The sequence below is a fragment of the Penicillium manginii genome, assembly GCF_028828005.1.
Source record: "Penicillium manginii strain IBT 31320 chromosome Unknown utg000002l:1.0-5564898.0:1.0-5567710.0, whole genome shotgun sequence".
NCBI lineage: Eukaryota > Fungi > Ascomycota > Eurotiomycetes > Eurotiales > Aspergillaceae > Penicillium > Penicillium manginii.
In genome coordinates, this window is record NW_026643103.1 from 4,168,085 (window position 1) to 4,187,326 (window position 19,242).

Below are 19,242 nucleotides of genomic sequence, written 5' to 3' on the forward strand. Positions count from 1 at the left end.
TCGCACACTTCTATTCCACATTGAATGCCTGGTTTAGACTAATTATGTGTGACTTATGTTACTAGTTTTAATATTATTCCGAGATATATTTATTCAACGCTTCCTTTTCCGAGGGTCAATGAGCTCGTCCAAACCCCAATTTTCATCCCCCGAGTTCGGTACCCACCCCTTGAGAACGGCCTTTGCATCGTTCATAGCATCCGCGCGAGCCTTGTTGGGGTCTGTTGAGCCGCCGATTGCTTGTTTGAATTCACCATAAGTAGTGGATTGTAGCACATGCTGTTGTAATATACCCAGAGAGCCATGGTTGGAATGGCCCGGTCCTGTCTTGGATGATATCTCCTCCAAAGGCCCTATAGGTCCATCGCATGCGCTCGGCTGGATGACATTGCGAACCAGGCCCCAGAGCTTAGCACGAGAAAGTGCGGAGGCTCCTCTTGCAAGAGGGGTAGTAGCACGATTCCCTTGCTTTACCCCATTGATGACATTTTCATACAATCCGGTCTTGGTCTTGTTCAAAGCAGGTAAGGATTTGCTTCCGGTATCCGCCAGTGCAGCACATCTATGAGAATAGGATGGCGCTGCCGTCCAGATGGCACTAACGTTGCCAGGCCTGTTTTTCTTTGACACAACCGCAGGCCTAACTTCCTCTGATCCATCTGTTGACAAAGCAGAACTGTCCTTTTTCATCTTGGCAAATCGCCATTGTGCTTCTATTTGCTCTGCAGGTACGGAGAGGACCTGGAATGGACGAAATCGATATCCAACCTCACCTGCTCCAGGTGTTGTACTCGAGATACCAGACCAAAACCGTCCAGCGAGAGCTTTCATTCTCCCGTTCTCTCCAAAGGATCGCTCACATCCAGATTGACTGATTTCATCCTCGGGAAGAATCAGACCAGCTAGGTATGCACTCTCGGTGGGAGCGACGAGACGGCTCGTTTCGCACGAGAGTAGAGAAGAGACCTGTCGCAGGGCTAGTTTGTCTGAACAGGATTTGCTGCGCGTAGATTCAGCATCCATTCGCGCAGGCTTTCGACGGACGACGCCCAGAAGAGAGAAATGAGCTCGGCCGTCTAGCATCTTCCCCTCGGATTCTTCTGTGCTGTATTCTTTCTCTTGCACTATCTCCCATGGCGTGGCGTCTTCCTGGGAGGCCATGCATAGTTCCATGCTTGCGTCACCACAGGGTGCACAGGTGCAGTACATGTATAGTTTTATGTCGGGTTGAAGCTCGAAGGGGGGCCATTTTGTTGACTCTCCTGCCGCATTATTGGGATATTCTTTGCTTTGCCTTCTGCGGATAAATGGTGAAGCTGGTCTATTATTATGAACGGAGTCTGTTTTTTGTTCGGCAGTTCTTTCTTCAGTCAGCAGACTGTGGCATTCTGTTAAAAGCCAGTGGTTGAATGCTCGAATGGCAAGAATCTCTGCATGGCAATCATGCAGGACGAGTCCCCGACAGCGTGGGATGTGAGAGGCTGAGAGACACTTGGCCCCGCTCCTATTGATTGGTTAGCTACCAAGAGCTCCATGAGACAAAACATTCTACCAAATGCCATGCGGTGGTGAGTTAGTATGAGAAGACATACGTAATTGTAATGCAGTGCAGACTCTCTGATGGTGTGTTTTCTCCTATTTAAGGAATAAGTACCGATGGAACCATCTCGAACACTAGAGACACAAGAAACATACCGATTACAACCACAATACCAGTCATAGGAATCCACTCCCTTGACCCATCTGGAAAAATAGATGGTTTACTGCGCGTGGGTAACGCATCAAAATGCGCATGGACCAGCGATGCTATGCGCGACGGCAATGGCGCCGAACTCTCAGACTCGGACATCTCTTACCCCTATATTTGAGAAGAGTAAAATAAACTTTATTGAGCGATGATAAATAATATCTTTGAGGTCGGACAAAACCGAGCGGTCAAATCGCGATTTTTATATAGTCACGTGACCACCCATTCTTTCGATCCCGCGGATACGACGAACACCTCCGCCTTCATTTCACGACACACTTACACTTCTTTCTTAAGCATACCCCTCCACATCCCGCACAATGGCCGACAAGCTGCGCACCCTTCAGAACCTTGAGGCTCTCCAGGCCCGTTACATCGGTACTGGTCACGCCGACACCACCAAGTACGAGTGGACCTCCAACATCCTCCGCGACAGCTACTCTTCCTACGTCGGCCACAACCCGCTGCTCTCGTACATGGCCGTTGGTATGGGTGAGCCCAAGGAGAAGGTTCGGACAATGATGCTTGAGAAAATGGTCCGGGGAGCTGGAAACCCTCCAGAGGTATGTGCGAAGTGATGCTCAGGGCAAGGAGAAAGGAAGGACCGTTTTCGCTAACGCTTTCTTGTTTACGATTCTAGACTCAGGAGTAAGAGATTCGAGCAATCTTCAGTGGTGAAAATCATCACACTCCTGTAGAGAATATTCTACTTTCTTTTTCATATCAGAGGAACTCAGAAGGTGGCTAGATTACGGCGTTTTGACCTTTACGCGTCCATTGCCTGCGATAATGAGAGACATGATACCCACCTGGCAAGGCGAGCCAAAATATGGCGCCGATGGCGCGAGATGGAGCTTGGAGAACGGATTCGGATTAAATGGATTGGGTATATATAGGATGACGAGCTCACGACTCCGCGAACCCCCAGCAACTCTTACACCGCGCTTAACATCGAAAGCGGTGACCTGATCGATCCATGAATTCGGCCCCTCGGCGGACAATATAATGACAAGTTAATTTGAAGATCTTGGAAGTGCTTGGTTGTGATCGACACGGTTTTGTCCACGCCTGCTGCAGAGAAATCGACCTCGGGATTTATTGGATCGGTCTGTTTGGTCATTCAAATAGGAGGACTAATGGACTACTCGCTTCATCCGTCGTTTTTTTTGGATTGTGGGAGATGGGCAAGGGGCGTCCAGGCCCACGATCTACAATGGCGCCCACGCAGCAGTTCATCTAGGAGCATGCAGTGTCAATTGCGAATTCAGATCAGTTTTTACCTAGTGTCTTTGAAAAGCCACATCCACAAAATCTTCCATCATCAATCCTAGATCCGTTTGATTCTCCCCGAAAGAAATGAGATAAATACTAGTATTTGTGACTTGAAATTTGTAGACCTAATGTACTAGCAGACAACAATAGCCCAAACGCAGATCCATGACGCCCAGCCAAACAAAGCTATTCGCTCAAGATGAAATTTACCGCGACTCGACAAGTCAGAAGAATACTCGTATTCCCATTCAAAAACATTCACTCAGTCATCACCAGACGCTGCGGCCAACTTGGTATTCTCCGCCTGCAACGAAGCAACCAAATCAATCCACTTCTGTCTGTCGTCCCGCAACTTGGAGATTTCCTTCTTTAGATCCTTCACCTCAGCTTTAAGACTCTCCGCCTGAGCCTTGTACTTTGATTTCTCTTCCCGATCCGCTTCCTTCTTCAGTTTTCCATCAGACTTGGAGTTGGACTTCTCCTCTCGATCCGCTTCCTTTTTCATTCTCTCCTCGGATTTTGACTTTAATTTCTCGTTTTCTTTCTTTCGCCTCTCTTCAATCTTAGACGCAACCTTCAACTGGCTACCCTCAACCTTGCGCAACTGTTTGAGCAGCTTGGCTTCCTCGCTGAAAAGCTGCGACGCAACCTTATGCACAGGGAGTGCTGACTCTGATTTCTGTGCCGTCTTCGTCTGTGACGATGACTGCCCGTCACTACTACTCGCTTGCTGACTTTTCTGAGTTGCGAAGCTGGCGGGTGTTGAGGCGCGCTTGTCTGATGGCTTTTTGAGCATACCGCTCTGATCACTGCTATCTGCGAGATCAAAGACGCCTTTCAAGGGCGTGGATGGATTGCTTTGCGAGGGGAGTTGGAGTTTCTCTAGTTCTGAGCGGACGGTGTCAAGCTTTGCGTCGATTTCGCGTTTGCGTAGGGCGAGCTTTGCGAGCTCTTTCTCGTGGTGGCTTAGTTTGCCGGCTTTGGTCATTTTTATGAGTTCGGCTGGGGGTAGATTGTTGTGCTCGAGTCCTGGTATATTCTCTTCAGACTGGACTGAAGACAAAGAGCCTTGGTCTGGCTCGCGGCTCTGCGTTGACTTGGTATCGCCGGGAGAGCTGGATTGTCTCGGATGCGACGTTGGAGCTTCGTGAGTGCTCGATCTAGACGTCTGATTCTCAATGGGAGTATCGGAAGATAGTTGATGGTGATGCGGTATGTATTCTAGCACTGATTGGGGCGCAAACCGTTCAATACCAGTGTTGAGCAGACCAGTGACACTTGCGATTAGGCCGTGGTGAGACTGGGCGTCGGTCTCAGTAGAGTCTGATTCTGAGTCCGAGTCCGAATATGAGTGGTAGTCATCGGAATTGACACTATCAGCGTCAGACTTGGTGGCATCTTGGGATTTTTGACTAGAGTTGTCCGACGACTTTTTCTCAGGGCTTTCGTCCTTGCTGGCCCAGTCGACAAATTTGGCAGCGTCGGCACCAACACTCCTAGGCGTGCCTTTATCCACCATCCATCGAGGAATGCTCCCACCCGGATCACTTCGAGTGACCATAATCCACTCGATGGGGTTCGTTTCATCATCGTCGTCCCCCGATGCATCCTTATCCGACTTCTTAGCATCTTCATCGTTGACCGAATCGCTGCTCTTTCGCGGAATCTCACGAATTAGTTCCACAGATTCATACTCGCCCCGGGTATATCCGTTCTTATGCGGCACATCGGGGTGTTCAACTGGCTTGGAAATCATCATCCAACTCCGACCGGGCTGTTTGGTTCCACCAACTCGCAATGCAGCCTCTGAGGTAATGATCAAAGCCACAAAGTCGCGTGGGGCAGTAGGTTTGGGGAATTGAGCCGATACATGATAGACCGTGACCTGGCCCAGGACAGATCCATCCTCGTCCTTAACCTCGATTGATTCAACCTTCTCTTCGGCCCCGATACCGCGAATACATTCATCAGGTGTTTGACCCTTGTCAATCTTCTTTCGATTGAGCTTAAGCGTCTCATCGTATTCAGATGACATTTTCTCTTGCCATCGCTCATAAGGAAGACCCCTATGAACACTCCGTCGTCCAAACCACGACCCGCCCCCATCGTTCGCGGATAATTTCCACACGGTCACGCCGAGAGGGTTATCCCTTGGCCCACCCATTTTCAGCGGCTTGCCCCATTGCTTCTGCAGAGAGGTGATCTCCGGATCTGTCTCGCCGACTCGTGCGGCCGAAGGCACGACGCGGGCGGAATGTGTAGTAGAAGGGGGATCTCCATTTGCATCTTCGTAGGGTGGAGGGTCTGGAAGTGATTCGGCGACAAGACGGCTATCTTTGAAGATATCGCGCACGTATTCTCGCAGTTCGTCGGGCGTTTGGGGGACTACGTCCCAGGATGTTGGCTTGAGACATTGAAGGGCATCGTGGAGGGTAGCCATGAAGGCGCTGGGAGACTAGGGTTGGATTGTCTGATTGTAGCACAAATAGGATACCGGGTAAATATGGCGTGACAAGGAACTGTGTATCTGTAGAAGTTAGCAACGGACATGGAGAACAGATAGACCTTTTGCTTGCCCCGCCGTCTCACGCCGGAGCTAGCAACGCCACAGCGGTAAATTGGCTGACAAGTCTTACCAGTGAATATTGGAATGATAAAGCTTACCGATAAGGTGGAACCAAAGAAAAAGAATAAGGCTGTAGGGGATTAATGCAAGTGGGAAGAGGTGGTTGAGTTGTAGAGGGAATTGCGGAGTACACGCGGGGGAGTCGGAGGTCGGAGGTGGAACGGCGAGAACAAGGAACGATTACGACCGAAGATGCGAGAACCACTTACGCCACAAGGCCGATTGTCAGGAATCAATCAGCTCAGGGGATCAACAGTCAACTCTTCCGAAATTCAGGGCAGATATAATCGCCACCTGATCACGGTGATTGCATGTTCAAGCCTGCTTTGCTTCGTACGGCCGGGATACTGACGTCATTGGATAGAGTAGTCAAACTAGTTGCGCTGCTGTCCGATTTCGATTCCAGTCTGATATTTACTCCCATATTACGAAGAAGAAATTTGCCTTTAAGCCCATTCTTGTAAATGAAAGTTCCATTCAATTATGGTTCGCCTGAGTTTATCGGCACCGGACGGCAACGGCCCAAGAGGCGCAGGTAGAGTGCTTTATGTAGAAATTTTGAATACGTGCCGACTATTACCTCGATACTAGTTCCCACTTTAGATACTACTACTATATTTAGGTTGACTTGTACTAGATGTGTAGTCCCGTGCCCTCTAAAAATGTCAAGACATTTACTGTACCGCGGAGTACATAATATTCGTCTACTCTGAAAAGGTTTGTTGTGTTGCATGTACCTCATTAAGTGACGAGCCTAAAAGATACATACAGATTGACTAAACTAATAGATGGACAAAAAGCCAGGAGAAGAGAATAAGACAGCCAGCGCGAGGGGACTAGCCCCTCGACCGCAGACAAAAAAAACGAAAAGATCCGGCATCCGATTCCCGACGTCGGGGCGCAAAGAATGTAGACTCCATCATCCAGCGAAAGAAGTCCCCCGACGACCGAGCTTCTCCGGGTCACAAAAACCCAGCCCGAAGATTATAGGAGATGAACCTAAATATCAGCAATGGTGGCATGGCGATGAAATCCCCTGCGTTGTGAAAGTAGTGCTATTCAAACCATCGTCGCAGGGAGACGGGGTAGAAGACCGCAGAGGTCACAGACCGTCGAGGCGTTTTCTTGCCCGACCCCTTGCCCCCAGATGCTCGCTTCAAGCGAAATAGTACAACCAGATCGGACGATGGGATGATGCACACACTCTTCGCGCGGATGTGATCATCGTCACTCCAAAGCTGAGAAAAGGGCGCGACTCGACCAAACATGTCAAATGCTAGTCAAGTCGCACCAGCCGCGTAGATCATGTCCTCAAACAACCCAGCGAAAGGGTGTTTGCAACTCCGATATCCGGTATCGGAGGGAGATGAGTCCTCAGCGAGGGGAAGCAACAAAGAAGGGAATTGACCGCGACAAAACCAGTCGACACGGTATAGTAGCCCACCCTTTGTGCACCTGTTGAACCGCGACCACAAGAAATGAAAGACATAACGATGGACATTCCACATCCAAATTCATATCCCGTGCCGCGAGGCAGACCTGGTCTTCATGACATATATGTGGGAAATGAAACAAAAAGAGAAAGGAACACAAAAGCCGACCCGCTGCTTCTTGATGCAAAACGCAGACAATAAGTAGAAGACAAAAACAGGAAAACGCTAACGCTGGCTGAATATAACAAAGCACGTATCGTATCAAACCAACAATCAAGAAAATAACCAAGAAAACGCGAAATGCCGTTCGCAAGAATTATCCGGGAATATCGATGCAATGGGCGAAGTGGAGTATCACAGATGCACAGTCGAAAAGAACGCCGTCAAGAATGCCAAAGTCGGATCTTTTTTTGGTATTGAGGTTGTCGTTGCCTTGCAGTCACACGAAAAACGAACAGGCCCTAGTCACCCGACGATCGACATCAGGAACGAAAGAGGTCTGGTTCTGTGACTGAAGGACGAGGTGGAGGAGCCATTTCCACTTGCTGGGAGGAGTCGACGTCAAGTCCACTCCGAACTGGGAGCTAGATGATCGTGCCATATTGCAGCGGGGCGAAGCCCTCCCAGCCACCGAAGCCACCGAAGCCGCCCATATTAGCAGCCGTGCTGCAGGGTTGCACGAGCATACTGGGCAACGGAAGGGTGGAAATGGCGGCAGAGGTGGCGGCCATGCAGTCGTAAGATGGATAGGGCGCGGTGGTGAACGGTTGACTGTAAGACGGGGTGGGTGAAGGCAACTGAGAGTGTGCATCACCGAAACCAATACTAGCCCAGAGATTCGGGTTAATATCGCCCGTGCTGACCGGGGATGGGCTGGGCGGCAATACCTTCCACGACTCGACTTGCGAAGACGGGTAAGGTGCATTCTGATGCCACCAGGTTTCTGGGCCTGTCGAGCTGGGCAGCAGAGGCACAGGTCGGAGAACATCCACCACCCGCGGGGGTGGGGGCAATAGAGGCACAAAGAGCGCTGATACCGCGGCTTGGGCGTCCTCACTGCGACCACATAAAAGTTCGCCCGCTCCGTCTTCTTCGAGACCTTCCAGGGCTTCGGCATCGGCGCGGTAGACGAACTTGTTGGCAGCCTGTACGAACTCTTCCTCTAGCTTCCTCAACTGAGCCTGTTTACCCGACCAGTCCCATGTATTGGCGGCAGCATCAACCGAGTAGATGTCTTTGTGAAAGTCCACCAGGGCTTCGATCGTCTCCGGGGTCAGCTTGAATGCCACTTCGTTGCGGGAAACCATGTCGACGTGTACCACATAGGCCTCGATATGAATCATCTGATAGTTAAAAAGGCCTTCCACCAGCGGGTTCTCATCCCTGCGCAGTTCCGACTCGGGTGCTTTGGTGAACATCATGGAGCAAAGAGTCCAGATGGCATTGGTCGACGACAAGGTTTCCGTAAGACAGCGGGTGTGTTGAGTCACATTGTTCAAAGGGCGCTTGACTCGGTTGACTCGCTTTAGAGTTGCCGTCAACCACGGCGCAACCTTCCTGTTGAGAACGACATTGGGCGAGGATCGCGGGGCAAACGCGGCCGCCGACGAGGGCAGTAAGACTGTGGGCATTATGGACTCTGTGAGATATGAATGATACGTCCGGCGTTTCTTGGTTAGGAAAAAAAAGATATGTCGATAAGAAAAAGCAAAAAAAAAGAAGAATATAAAAAAAGGAACGCGTGTGGTTGTTGTTATAAAAGAATGTAGATCGAAGAAATCGTAAACGGCGACATTCGCCCACACAAGTGATATTTCCCAGATTCGCACGTAAGCAGATGAAGATTTGGATTGACTGGGCCTTTCAGATCGGAGGTGTGAGTGATCGAAAAGAGAGGATATTCTAAATTAGTTGTGCGGGCGAATGCGCGATAGAAAGAAATTAGATATAACAGGTGAACAGGGAGGGAAGAAGGAGAGTCTTGAAGGGCATTCCACCGTAGAAGTAAGAAACTAAGAAACCAAGGCCGGGGTGGGTAATGCAGAAACCGTATTTGGTACCGGCCACTACGAGCAGTACTAGTAATTACTAACTGGCCCTGGTGGGTTGAATATGCAGCTTGATGGAGTCGGTTTTCGTATTGTATAGCCCGTACAATCGGCCTCTCCGGTGGCAATACTCATTGACTTGGATGTGAACAGTGCACAGTGCATGTCGGTATAGATTGACTTCGTAGAGTTACAGCTACTTCTGACTATTCCAGCTTTGCTCTACGATCGCTGCTTTCATTCCATCCACTAATCCAATCCACTAGTCTGCTAATCCTACTTCTATCTTCTGCAGCTCGGTACCGTGAAACCACAACCGCCGTGTTTCGAAACAATCAAAACCTTGAATCGCAATGGATTCCCAGTCTCACGGCCTGCGCGTTGCACGTCCATTCGGCCAGAGCCATCTGCAGCATGCCCCAAACTGCAAAAGCTAAGCCCCGATGATCCGCGCTGCGAGTTAACCTGCGGGCCAGCCAAATCCTCCGAATTTCCTGTTTGGGTCGCCCGGCCTTGCCTCGCTGCATGATGCCCAAGTTATCCATACTCTCAAGGGCGAGGCCTCGATGGCTTGCGCTCTTCTTGATCAGTCAACTTCCAAGGTTGTGTCGTCTGAGGGCCAAGGGGGGTTGAACACTTTCGTCATTTCGTATAGACTCAGACATACTGCTCCGTAGAATCAGTTCAATGGGATCGAAATGAATCTAGAGCCGTCCCATCTCGTCGGTTCACTCTGGAAATCTTCAGACGCCTTCATGCAGCTAAACGACTCCACAAACCCTACTCGCCCCAGTCCCCGTTCGACGCTATCGTACAACAGATGAGATCCCACGTTCCCCAAAGTCAACCTCCTTTCTTCACCCCCTTGACTACTCCGTACTGGGTTTCAGGACTCACGATCGAGGGGAAAGGGTTGCAGCAGAAAATGTAAAAAAGCAAAATACCATGCTAGATGCGAGAGAGCACCGACTTTTTTTTTCCTTGCCTACTCCCGTCTCTGTTTGGATGCGTCGACCACGCTAGCCCAGCACAACCATGGACGACCTCAGCTGATGGAGGGTCGAGCAGACGTGGGGCAGCTGGTCTTGGGCCGCTTCAGCACGCGGATTCGCCGGTGGCTGCCGAGTCCGGCCGATGCGCGGGCAGCTGAGATCCCTGCTGCGATCTGCCATTGGGCTGAACCTCGTCGGTCCGCCTTCACTAGACTTTGAGGAGGCGCCCACTCCCGTGGAGGTACGGAGTACATTGTGCAGTGTAGTATCATTACCGGTTTTTTCGTGCTGCTTTGTGCAGTTCAATTTCTGGAAGTAGGAGGAGCCCAGTCCTTGCCCTTCTTTCCCCAGGTGATCTCATCTCACAGGCAGCCCCTTTCCTATATCGTCGATTTCAATGAGTGTCGGGTCCCTCCTCGTGCAATGACTGGTCCATTTCCACAAACCCTGAAGCCTGGCGGCATATCAGTTCAGTCATGTGGTCTACAAGATGTAAAGGGGGGTGGGCAGGACGGAGCGGTTGGAATCGGAGGTCGGCATCACCTACAACTGATACAGGGCATTTACAAAAAGAATATACCGTAGATAGATTCGGTCATCAGAGCAGAGTAATACTCCGGACAAACGGAAGGAAAGAATTTTCATGGGGATTGCCTTGTCAGTGCGACGAATAACAGAATGGCAGAATTGAGGTGTTTCCGAAAATAGTAACGGCCCCAGCTATTGCCCACAGCCACAAGCCCAGAAATGTAAATTCACTAGCCACGTGTAGAGCACTGCCACTCTGCGCCACGTGGTCACGTTGCCACCAGCGGGGTTGTGGCTAGTGCTACCGTTAGGCATCGGAACCGAAACACTGGTTCAACTAGTATTTACTAGCATACAGTAATTAATTAATATATATGCTTAACTTATACATTTCAGCGCTTAAAACTCTGTCAGTGGGCCAACTTCCATTCTCACCCAATCGAATGCCGGAGAAAATAGGGCTATCAAACAAAAGCCTCGGCAGATCCGAAACTCATCGTGCCCCATCACTTTGCAAGGCGAATATAGGACTGCCCTAAACCCCCACCAGCATTTCTGGAATACCACTAGTCTCGTAAATTGTCATTGCAGAATCCCAACAGATATCCCAGGAATGCATTATGACTCATAATAATTTTAGGCAAATTTGAAACCGAGCTGCCTTAGATCCTACGCCGCCGATACCGATCAGGTTTGCACCGTTTCGCTCTAACCTGTCCCATGACAGAGCCGGACATGCAAGTATATCAAAATATCACACGGCATTTTTTGAGTCACGGATCCCGCTATTCAACTTGAACAGTAGGTTCACCGAATATTTTCTCTACGATCTTCGTTTGTATCTAATCCACAGACGGCACAAACCGACCACCCCACCGTCTGAAACTTACTGCACGGTAGACCGCCGCCCAATGAGTTTCAAAGAGCTAAAATGCGCTAGGAAAATCAGTTGCAAAATAAAATCATGTGAGCTATTTTCTTTTCCTTGGGCGAAGATGATGAGGGGCAAATGCACGGTGAATGTTCCGAAATCGGCACTGGTGATTTCCCTCTCGGCCATGAAGGGTCTTGGTTGAATGGTGGCAGCAGTAGGTCTTGTGATAAGGTCTCTGATTCCGATGAAGCAAACACCTATGCAATATACTAATCCGATAATACCTTGTTTGGATGTATTGATCATATGGTCCTCGCATAATTTTGGTTGTCTAGATTGCGATTGCACATGCCGGTGAAAATATTGCCGACAATTTAAATCTGCCTAATTAGACTATTATAGCCGATATTTCGGCAGTTTCTAGAGCCGAAGGGGAACGCCTAGGCAGAGGCGTTATCTGTTTTTGAAAGGAAAAGAGAGAAATGTAGCAACAGAGGGTTATAGTCGTCAGACACGGGTCGAATGTTTCACTTACTGCGACCGACAGAACACCCTACACAGTCGACCTTAAGGAGACCTAGTGCAGATAGTGACTCCTAACAAGAAAAAAATCAATATCTCACGAAGAAGCTGAAATTTCATGCCTCCAAAATACGTAAAAAAAACTTGTTGTATAAATTCTACTTATTGCGAGAGAATGACGCAGGCTGACTTCTCAAGAAGGCCTTTGTTGCGATCGGTTTGGGGGGCTTTGATATTTTTAAAACACCGGCGCTTATTCTCGCATGGGGCCAATGAAAACCCACTCTGTCACAGTTTGACTTTCCTCTTTTTCATGCCTAGCTCCCCACATTCCACACCGCAGAATGTGCTCTTGAGCGGTCTGGTCAAAAACACTGACGTATACACCCTGGAAACTTGAAGCATAGACGGGGCTGGGAAGCTCTGGCTTTTCGCAATGGCGGTGCGGTCTTAACCCTGGGAAGTGCCCACTTAGTGAGTGATGCAAGTTGTTGAATGGTGGCAGTGTGGGTGGCCTCACCGGTATTCAGATATACTAGTACCATTGCCATTACCGGCTTTAGTATCTGCCATCGATACGGCAACCTTGGACTCGGAAGCTTGGATGGACGAATTTCTATGTCGCTAGTAGTAAAGAGGGTGTGCATTCTTCCTCGTCATGTTTCTTATTACTCCCCTACTCCTCAGAGAAAGGTACCTATGCGATGTAAATAGATAGGAAGTAGAGCTTTACAATATGTGGTGGGCTTTTAGATCCAAAGAGAGTAATGTAGTGTGGATGTAGAAGAGACACAAATATCACTTTCCTCGTTTTAGATCTACCTCCATTTCTCCAGCTGTCTATTTGCTCTCTAGTAGCTACTATTATGTTCAAATAGATGAAATTTCGAAGCAATCATGATATAGAACCTCTACGAAAATGTACGGGTAAATAGACTGAGCCCACCTGGGTGGAAGAGAGTCGCACTTAATTTGTCGAAGGGCACAAGAAGCATTTTGATGCCAACTTCGACTTTCGTGGTTGTAAAGGTTTATATGACACATAAAACTCACGATTTATTCTAGAAATTGACCATCACTTTCCTTCAGTAAAAGTTGATATTCAGGCTCAAATTGCATATACATCGCTTCTGGCGACCCAGTTCCTTTCTTGGTGTATAGAGCGGTTTCATGGTCAACAAGTGTCTTTTTCAAACCACCCGTGGTAGCACCGATCGTACCTGGAGCAGTCGAAGCTTCCACTAGCAGTTGTGCCTGACAGGCCCTTTCTAGAGCAATGAAAAATGCAGCTGCTTCGGCAACTGTATCACCAGAAGTGAGTAGGCCGTGGTTTTGCATTATCATGTTTTTGTTTTTGGGGCCAAGGTAGCCCGCGATACGTTGGCCCTCCTGCTGAGCAAACACAACCCCGCCGAAGGCTGGGTATACAGAAATATCGTCGTAGAACATGCAGGAGTCTTCACCATGGATTCGAAATAAGTACCAAAATTGAATTATTAATGTATTGAGTAGATCTTATACACACCTTGACTGATCATATTAATTGATTTTCCAAATGTACTCCATGCTCTACCGTACGGACTATGCATATGACAGGCAGCATGTATATCAGGTCGTCTTTGATGGATTGCCGAATGGATCATGAAACCAGCAGAATTGACCGGTTTATCGGCGCCGCCCACACGGTCTCCGTTTTCATCGACGCGTACCATATCTGATACCTTCAAAAGGGCGAAGTGCACACCATACGGATTTATCCAGAATGTTTGTGGATCAATGGAATCTTACAAGATTAGCTATTAGCAGAGACTGAAAGCGGCTGGCTTCGTTGGTATACCCCGGAGACTAATATGGCCACTACTCCCATCAGCAAATCCTAGCTTTGCAAATATGCGAAAAGCCGCCGCCATTTGACCTAGAGACCATTTTTGCTCGGCCTCTTTTGTGGTAGGTCGTGGGATATGATGAAGTCTTTTGACTTCCCCATACTTAGACCTTTCGGTATTCAGAGCCGAAGAAGTCGTGGTTTTGACTGTACTGGCAGTAGAAGACATATCGCTGTATTTATTGTTTGGTTGCGGCAGGGTTTAATTTTGAAATGATGACAAGGCTCAGAATGATGACATCGGCTTTCCACGAGAGGGGAAGCTTAACCCCGCAACAATGCGCGCGAGCGTTACTTCTCACCCGCATGCTCAGAAATCGGTGAGGTTAACCCTGTGTATCTCTTCCGCAAAATTGGGAGGTCCTCGCTAGAAAAGGATAAAGATCTTTCCCGCGGCGACTCAAAAGCAACGTTTACGGGAACTGTGAGGGGAATAATCTCAAAGAGAGGAAAACTGACCATGAACAGGAAGCCAGAAGGCCGCATACTGTTCTTTGCGGGTAGTTTCAAAAATGCCGTCTTTCCTCGACCTACCGCCCGAGATCCGTCTGATAATATACGCCTACTCGCTAAACCCGAACGAATATGTCTGTGGGTATCGCCAAATAGAGCTCCTGGCCGCCGCCGAAATGGACCGTGCTCGCGGTCCTGTTTGCGCCTACCCAAGACCTTATATAGAGCGACACACACCAACTATTCTCCTGATCAATAGACAGATCACCACGGAAGCGCTCGAGGTTCTCTATAAAATACCTCTCAACCTCTATGAGACGCCACCAACTTATTTCGTGATGCGAAACATGGATATAACCGAGTTCATCAGCGAGCATCTGCTTCAGAAAATACACCATGGCATTCTGAGAATGGACCATGCCCAAAAATTCCATATTCTGACCCTACTGGATATATGGGGTCAGAGTAATAATCTGCAATCACTGCATGTATATTGTTCAAAGCCTTCACCAATCCCCAGAGGCCATTGGAAGATTGTGAAACAAAGGGTATGTCTTTCTACCCCAAATACCTCGCATTGATTAATTCTCACATATTGACCAGCTTCGGATATTTTCGAATACTGTACCGGTTGTATTCCATCGGGTCGAAGACCCGCTTAAAGCAGATAACCACGAGGCAATAAACCCTCCGAGCAATTGGGGTAGACCACCTCGGGTCGGCCTCCCAACAAGTCCCACATAGGAACAACGAACCCAGAGCAGCAGATTACATTTCGGAATGTTCATGGGTAGACTGAGTCAAAATTTGATATCTTCAAGGCCTTTATACTCAGTATACCGGGCTCAACAACGCCCGTCAACTGTAGAAAGTACGCCCATTCTTTTCATGCTTTGAAGGAGTCGGAGGCTGTTGACTACGTGAAAAAGAGAAATTGATAGAAAAAAAATCAAAAGTACCATTTTTTGAATTATTCTTACTAAAGAAAATGACCCAAGTCCATAAGGTAGTACTTCAATCGGTAATTAGAAATACTTCGAATAGCTTAGCTCAACCTCTCTTTGAAAACGAAGATCCCTCGCCAAATCTGCCATTGATAGGAATTACATGATTATAGCTACTAGTACGACAGTGCTATGTATCTCTCTGTTTTCACCCACATACCGCGTGCAGATTCAAAATACCACTGTTAAAGAGCCAGAGTACACACATACCCTCGACGCTAGCAGAACTTGAAAGTTTGGGGGTGCCAGGGAAGATCAGAAGAGGCGACTCGAGACTTTGAGAAGCTAGCCCTCACACTTGAAACAGCGCAAGCACTCGAGGTACCTAGGTACTTTATCATAAGCATGGTATGTTAGAGGTGCCGGCAGAATAAACCTAGTACTACTACTAAGAGTGAGAGGGGCGGGAATACGGACCTCGGGAGGCTAGTTGCTGCCCAGGTGAGTTATTCCCTAGTCGATTATACCATGAAATATTGGCATGCTAAAACGCATCAAATCTGCGATGAACTTTCATCAAGAGTAGCACTCGGGTTCCAAATGAACCCGGTGGCTTGAATGCTCCAGACGATCCTCGCGCTAGCAACGCTCGCGAGCAGTCAAGGCTCCACAGGGAGGCTAATCCGCCCCGCTAATTTCGAAGCGACCCCTGTAGAGGCGCTTTTTTCGCGTGTGGGTGTCATGCAGCCACCCGAGAGCTATTTCAATTGCAAACTACAGTTCCATATTTGAAGAAATCATAGGAGGTTCAGCACAGCTAGATCGCATACAGATAGGCCGGTATGCTAATATATAGATCGGGACTACTGAGTAATACCTATTTCCAGTTCACAGTACTTTGAGTTAGAAGTTGAAAAGCCCGGGCCGTGTCAGAACACCATCAAGATGAGATAAAATGTTGGCAGTGTAGATCTCAGGCTTTGTTGGAACCAGACTGATATGCCAAGACAGGAATGGAATTTCCTCAATGCGCGAAGGTGACAACTGCAGTTATTGATCATCTCTTCGGATCTATGTTGAGTGCCGACGTCTTCGTTTCCATCGGTTTTACGAGAAGGTCAGATCTCGATTCAGAAATCCTGGTCAACACCAGTTCGTAAAGGATCAGCATTTGAACAAAATCCATAGTCCACTTAAACTGTGCCCCGATGTAAGCGAACGGGTCTTCAGGTACCCGCTCGTTCTCATTAGCCAGGAATATCGCTATCCGTGCCGATCTGCAAGGGCACGGGCTGCCCGGACCCTGAACGCTTTAAACGAAAGGCAGACGACCTCTTGACGTCGCATTCTTCCCGTTCTTCGAATTAGCCTCCCCCGCAAGACCGAGCCACTAGCCTCGCTAGTTCATCAACTCCATTGGCCAAAAAAAGAGTCATGACTTGGATGGAGCTTTTCGCTTTCGTTTCCGTTCAGATATCTGGAGACTTCGCAAGAATAGTGCCACAACGGGTCGAAAAGGGGAAATTCTCCGCTAGCGAGTGTGTGTGTATTCTCGGGGACTGACATCAGAGCAATAAAAAAAGTCTATAGACTGGAAATACTGACATGTGGAGACCGACCGTCCTCGGCCTGATCCATTTCCTTCTCCATGTAGGAATCCTCGGGGAATAGCGTGCAGTGGCATAAAAGGAGGCCTCCCGAACACGGAGATGGTGGATTCTCTTGGAAGACAATCGCTGGCAACGCTTCCATATTGTCTTCTTCCTCTGCCGTGTGTTTGCAGCTAAGATGCATTTCTCCGCCGCTTTCATCCCAGCTCTCGTGCTATCTAGCACTGCGCTCGCCGGTACTACCGCCCAGCCTAGTGCTCGCGAGGCTGGGCAGGATGCCACATCCGTTGCTCATGTCCAGGAAAACTTTACCCAGACTGTAAACGTTGTTCCTAGCACATCGGAGAGCCCAGTAGTTCACCATGCAGTTCCAACGGCCGATTCCAGCAGTAACAAGAACGATGATGATGTCCTTGCCGATGCGCCTTCTCCTAGCTCAGCGCTGCCGTCACAGAAGAGCAAGGATGCCCCCCCAGAGCACGGCAAGAGAACCTGCAGACTCGAATGATTCGAAGGAGGATTCCCCCAACGTTGGAAGTAGCATGCCGTCGCCCACAGGAGCTAGTTCGCAGACCGCAGACTCAACCGATACAGCCTTAACACATGCCTCTGGCAGTGCGACTAGTAGCATGACTGGCAGTACCACTGGAAAGTCTGCCACCGACAAAACAGCCACCGGTACTCAGTCTGCGGAGCCTTCTGCTACCAGCGGGGGCTATGCTGATAGCGTCCACGCGCATGGTGATGATGATGGTCGCCTGCTCTCCTTCGATGGTACTTTCCTTGATTCATTCAAGGACTTCGTGAGCTTCCTGGAGGGGGTCAAGGGTCTTCTGGCACCGACTCTCCTTGGAGACATCGAATCATTCTTCCACCATGTTGCCTACCTCCTCGATGACACAACCACAGACCAGACTAAGATTCTGATTGAAACTGCCTCTGGTCTTTTGACAAAGAGCCTGATCAGCAAATTGAATGGGTTACTTGACAATGCCAGTGAGCTCTTGACCAAGGACTTTGTTCATGAGACCAAGAGTCTTATCGCCACAGTTGCCCCGGTGCTTACACCGGAACTGTTCAAGGAAATCAACGGTCTGCTCGAAAATGGAAATAACCTGCTGAGCCCTGAGTTCGTGAAGGAGACGAAGAGTCTGATCAATACTGTGGCGCCTGTGGTGACCCCCGACCTTTTGAGGGAGGTCAACTCTTTGCTCAAAAACGGCAATAGCCTCCTCTCCCCCAGTTTTATCAAGGAAACCAAGGGTCTTATCAACACTGTCGCCCCTGCTGTCACACCTGAGCTCCTGAAAGAGGTCAATAGCCTTCTCCAGAACGGCAACACACTTCTGTCACCCGAATTCGTCAAGGAGACCAAGGGTTTGATCAACACAGTTGCTCCCGTCGTGACCCCTGAGCTTCTGAAGGAGGTTAATGGCCTTCTCCAGAATGGCAATAGCTTGCTTAGCCCAGGCTTTGTCAAGGAGACCAAGGGTCTTATCAACACAATTGCCCCTGTGGTCACTCCTGAACTTCTCAAAGAAGTGAATAGCCTCCTTCAGAATGGCAATAGCTTGCTTAGCCCTGGATTCGTGAAGGAAACCAAGGGTCTGATAACTGCTGTGGCTCCTGTGGTAACACCCAAGCTCCTGAAGGAAGTTAATGGTCTTCTTACCAATGCCAATGACCTTCTTACTGGGAAGTCAGTCCATATGATCAACGAACTGCTCACCAACGCGAACGCCCTCTTAACTCCATCGTTCGTGAAAACGACTGGGGGATTGATTAATGGAATTTCTCCCATGATCACCCCGGAGCTACTGCATAACGTTTCCTATCTTTTGGGCAACGGAACGACCCTCTTAAGTCCAAGATTCGTGAACGATACTCGCTCGCTGGTAACTGGTGTTGCACCAGTCATCACTCCTGATCTCTTGGTCAAGGTTGGAAATCTCCTCGGAAACGCAAATGAGCTTCTCTCGCCGAAGTTTGTTAATGAGACAGAGACTTTGATTGAGGACGCATCTGAAGTAAGTTTCCTTTTCTTTCAGTTGATCTGTTTATTCTCCCGTCGCTAACCGCTTTTCTCAGTTATTGCCTCTTGTCGTGAAGTTGATTGATTCGTTGTAAGAGCACTAAGGAGGCTTCCTCCAGGGCTTTCTCTCGTTTTGCTCTCCATAATATTTCAAACGAGTCACTCATCATGGTCACTCATGGTAATGTCTGAGCACGTTAATATGCTTAATACGATTTAATTGAATGATAATACACCACTCGTCGGGACATTAGTAGGCCTAGTATTTGCACTATT

At 48.8% G+C, this 19,242-nt stretch overlaps 10 protein-coding genes across 10 annotated transcripts; 4 read left to right on the forward strand and 6 right to left on the reverse strand.

The window, feature by feature from the left end:
* Positions 1-93: 93 nt before the first annotated feature.
* On the reverse strand, positions 94-1,849 carry N7533_002842 (tRNA-specific adenosine deaminase; the record flags this gene model as incomplete). Its single annotated transcript, XM_057099492.1, has 3 exons — positions 94-1,504; positions 1,593-1,635; positions 1,696-1,849. 3 exons carry the CDS (start codon positions 1,847-1,849, stop codon positions 94-96), a joined length of 1,608 nt encoding a protein of 535 aa, XP_056964628.1.
* A 218-nt stretch (positions 1,850-2,067) lies between these two features.
* Positions 2,068-2,325, forward strand: N7533_002843 (splicing factor 3B subunit 5 family protein; the record flags this gene model as incomplete). The annotated part of the gene is made up of 1 exon (XM_057099493.1): positions 2,068-2,325. The coding sequence occupies one exon, from the start codon at positions 2,068-2,070 to the stop codon at positions 2,323-2,325; it is 258 nt and encodes an 85-aa protein (XP_056964629.1).
* A 956-nt stretch (positions 2,326-3,281) lies between these two features.
* On the reverse strand, positions 3,282-5,459 carry N7533_002844 (uncharacterized protein; the record flags this gene model as incomplete). Its single annotated transcript, XM_057099494.1, has 1 exon — positions 3,282-5,459. The coding sequence occupies one exon, from the start codon at positions 5,457-5,459 to the stop codon at positions 3,282-3,284; it is 2,178 nt and encodes a 725-aa protein (XP_056964630.1).
* Positions 5,460-6,700: 1,241 nt separating this feature from the next.
* On the reverse strand, positions 6,701-6,913 carry N7533_002845 (uncharacterized protein; the record flags this gene model as incomplete). Its single annotated transcript, XM_057099495.1, has 1 exon — positions 6,701-6,913. One exon carries the CDS (start codon positions 6,911-6,913, stop codon positions 6,701-6,703), a length of 213 nt encoding a protein of 70 aa, XP_056964631.1.
* A 749-nt stretch (positions 6,914-7,662) lies between these two features.
* On the reverse strand, positions 7,663-8,709 carry N7533_002846 (uncharacterized protein; the record flags this gene model as incomplete). The annotated part of the gene is made up of 1 exon (XM_057099496.1): positions 7,663-8,709. The coding sequence occupies one exon, from the start codon at positions 8,707-8,709 to the stop codon at positions 7,663-7,665; it is 1,047 nt and encodes a 348-aa protein (XP_056964632.1).
* A 1,462-nt stretch (positions 8,710-10,171) lies between these two features.
* On the reverse strand, positions 10,172-10,372 carry N7533_002847 (uncharacterized protein; the record flags this gene model as incomplete). Its single annotated transcript, XM_057099497.1, has 1 exon — positions 10,172-10,372. The coding sequence occupies one exon, from the start codon at positions 10,370-10,372 to the stop codon at positions 10,172-10,174; it is 201 nt and encodes a 66-aa protein (XP_056964633.1).
* A 2,726-nt stretch (positions 10,373-13,098) lies between these two features.
* On the reverse strand, positions 13,099-14,096 carry N7533_002848 (uncharacterized protein; the record flags this gene model as incomplete). The annotated part of the gene is made up of 3 exons (XM_057099498.1): positions 13,099-13,499; positions 13,568-13,825; positions 13,880-14,096. 3 exons carry the CDS (start codon positions 14,094-14,096, stop codon positions 13,099-13,101), a joined length of 876 nt encoding a protein of 291 aa, XP_056964634.1.
* A 343-nt stretch (positions 14,097-14,439) lies between these two features.
* Positions 14,440-15,124, forward strand: N7533_002849 (uncharacterized protein; the record flags this gene model as incomplete). The annotated part of the gene is made up of 2 exons (XM_057099499.1): positions 14,440-14,928; positions 14,984-15,124. 2 exons carry the CDS (start codon positions 14,440-14,442, stop codon positions 15,122-15,124), a joined length of 630 nt encoding a protein of 209 aa, XP_056964635.1.
* A 1,988-nt stretch (positions 15,125-17,112) lies between these two features.
* On the forward strand, positions 17,113-17,442 carry N7533_002850 (uncharacterized protein; the record flags this gene model as incomplete). The annotated part of the gene is made up of 1 exon (XM_057099500.1): positions 17,113-17,442. One exon carries the CDS (start codon positions 17,113-17,115, stop codon positions 17,440-17,442), a length of 330 nt encoding a protein of 109 aa, XP_056964636.1.
* A 34-nt stretch (positions 17,443-17,476) lies between these two features.
* Positions 17,477-19,061, forward strand: N7533_002851 (uncharacterized protein; the record flags this gene model as incomplete). Its single annotated transcript, XM_057099501.1, has 2 exons — positions 17,477-18,961; positions 19,023-19,061. The coding sequence occupies 2 exons, from the start codon at positions 17,477-17,479 to the stop codon at positions 19,059-19,061; spliced, it is 1,524 nt and encodes a 507-aa protein (XP_056964637.1).
* Positions 19,062-19,242: the final 181 nt, after the last annotated feature.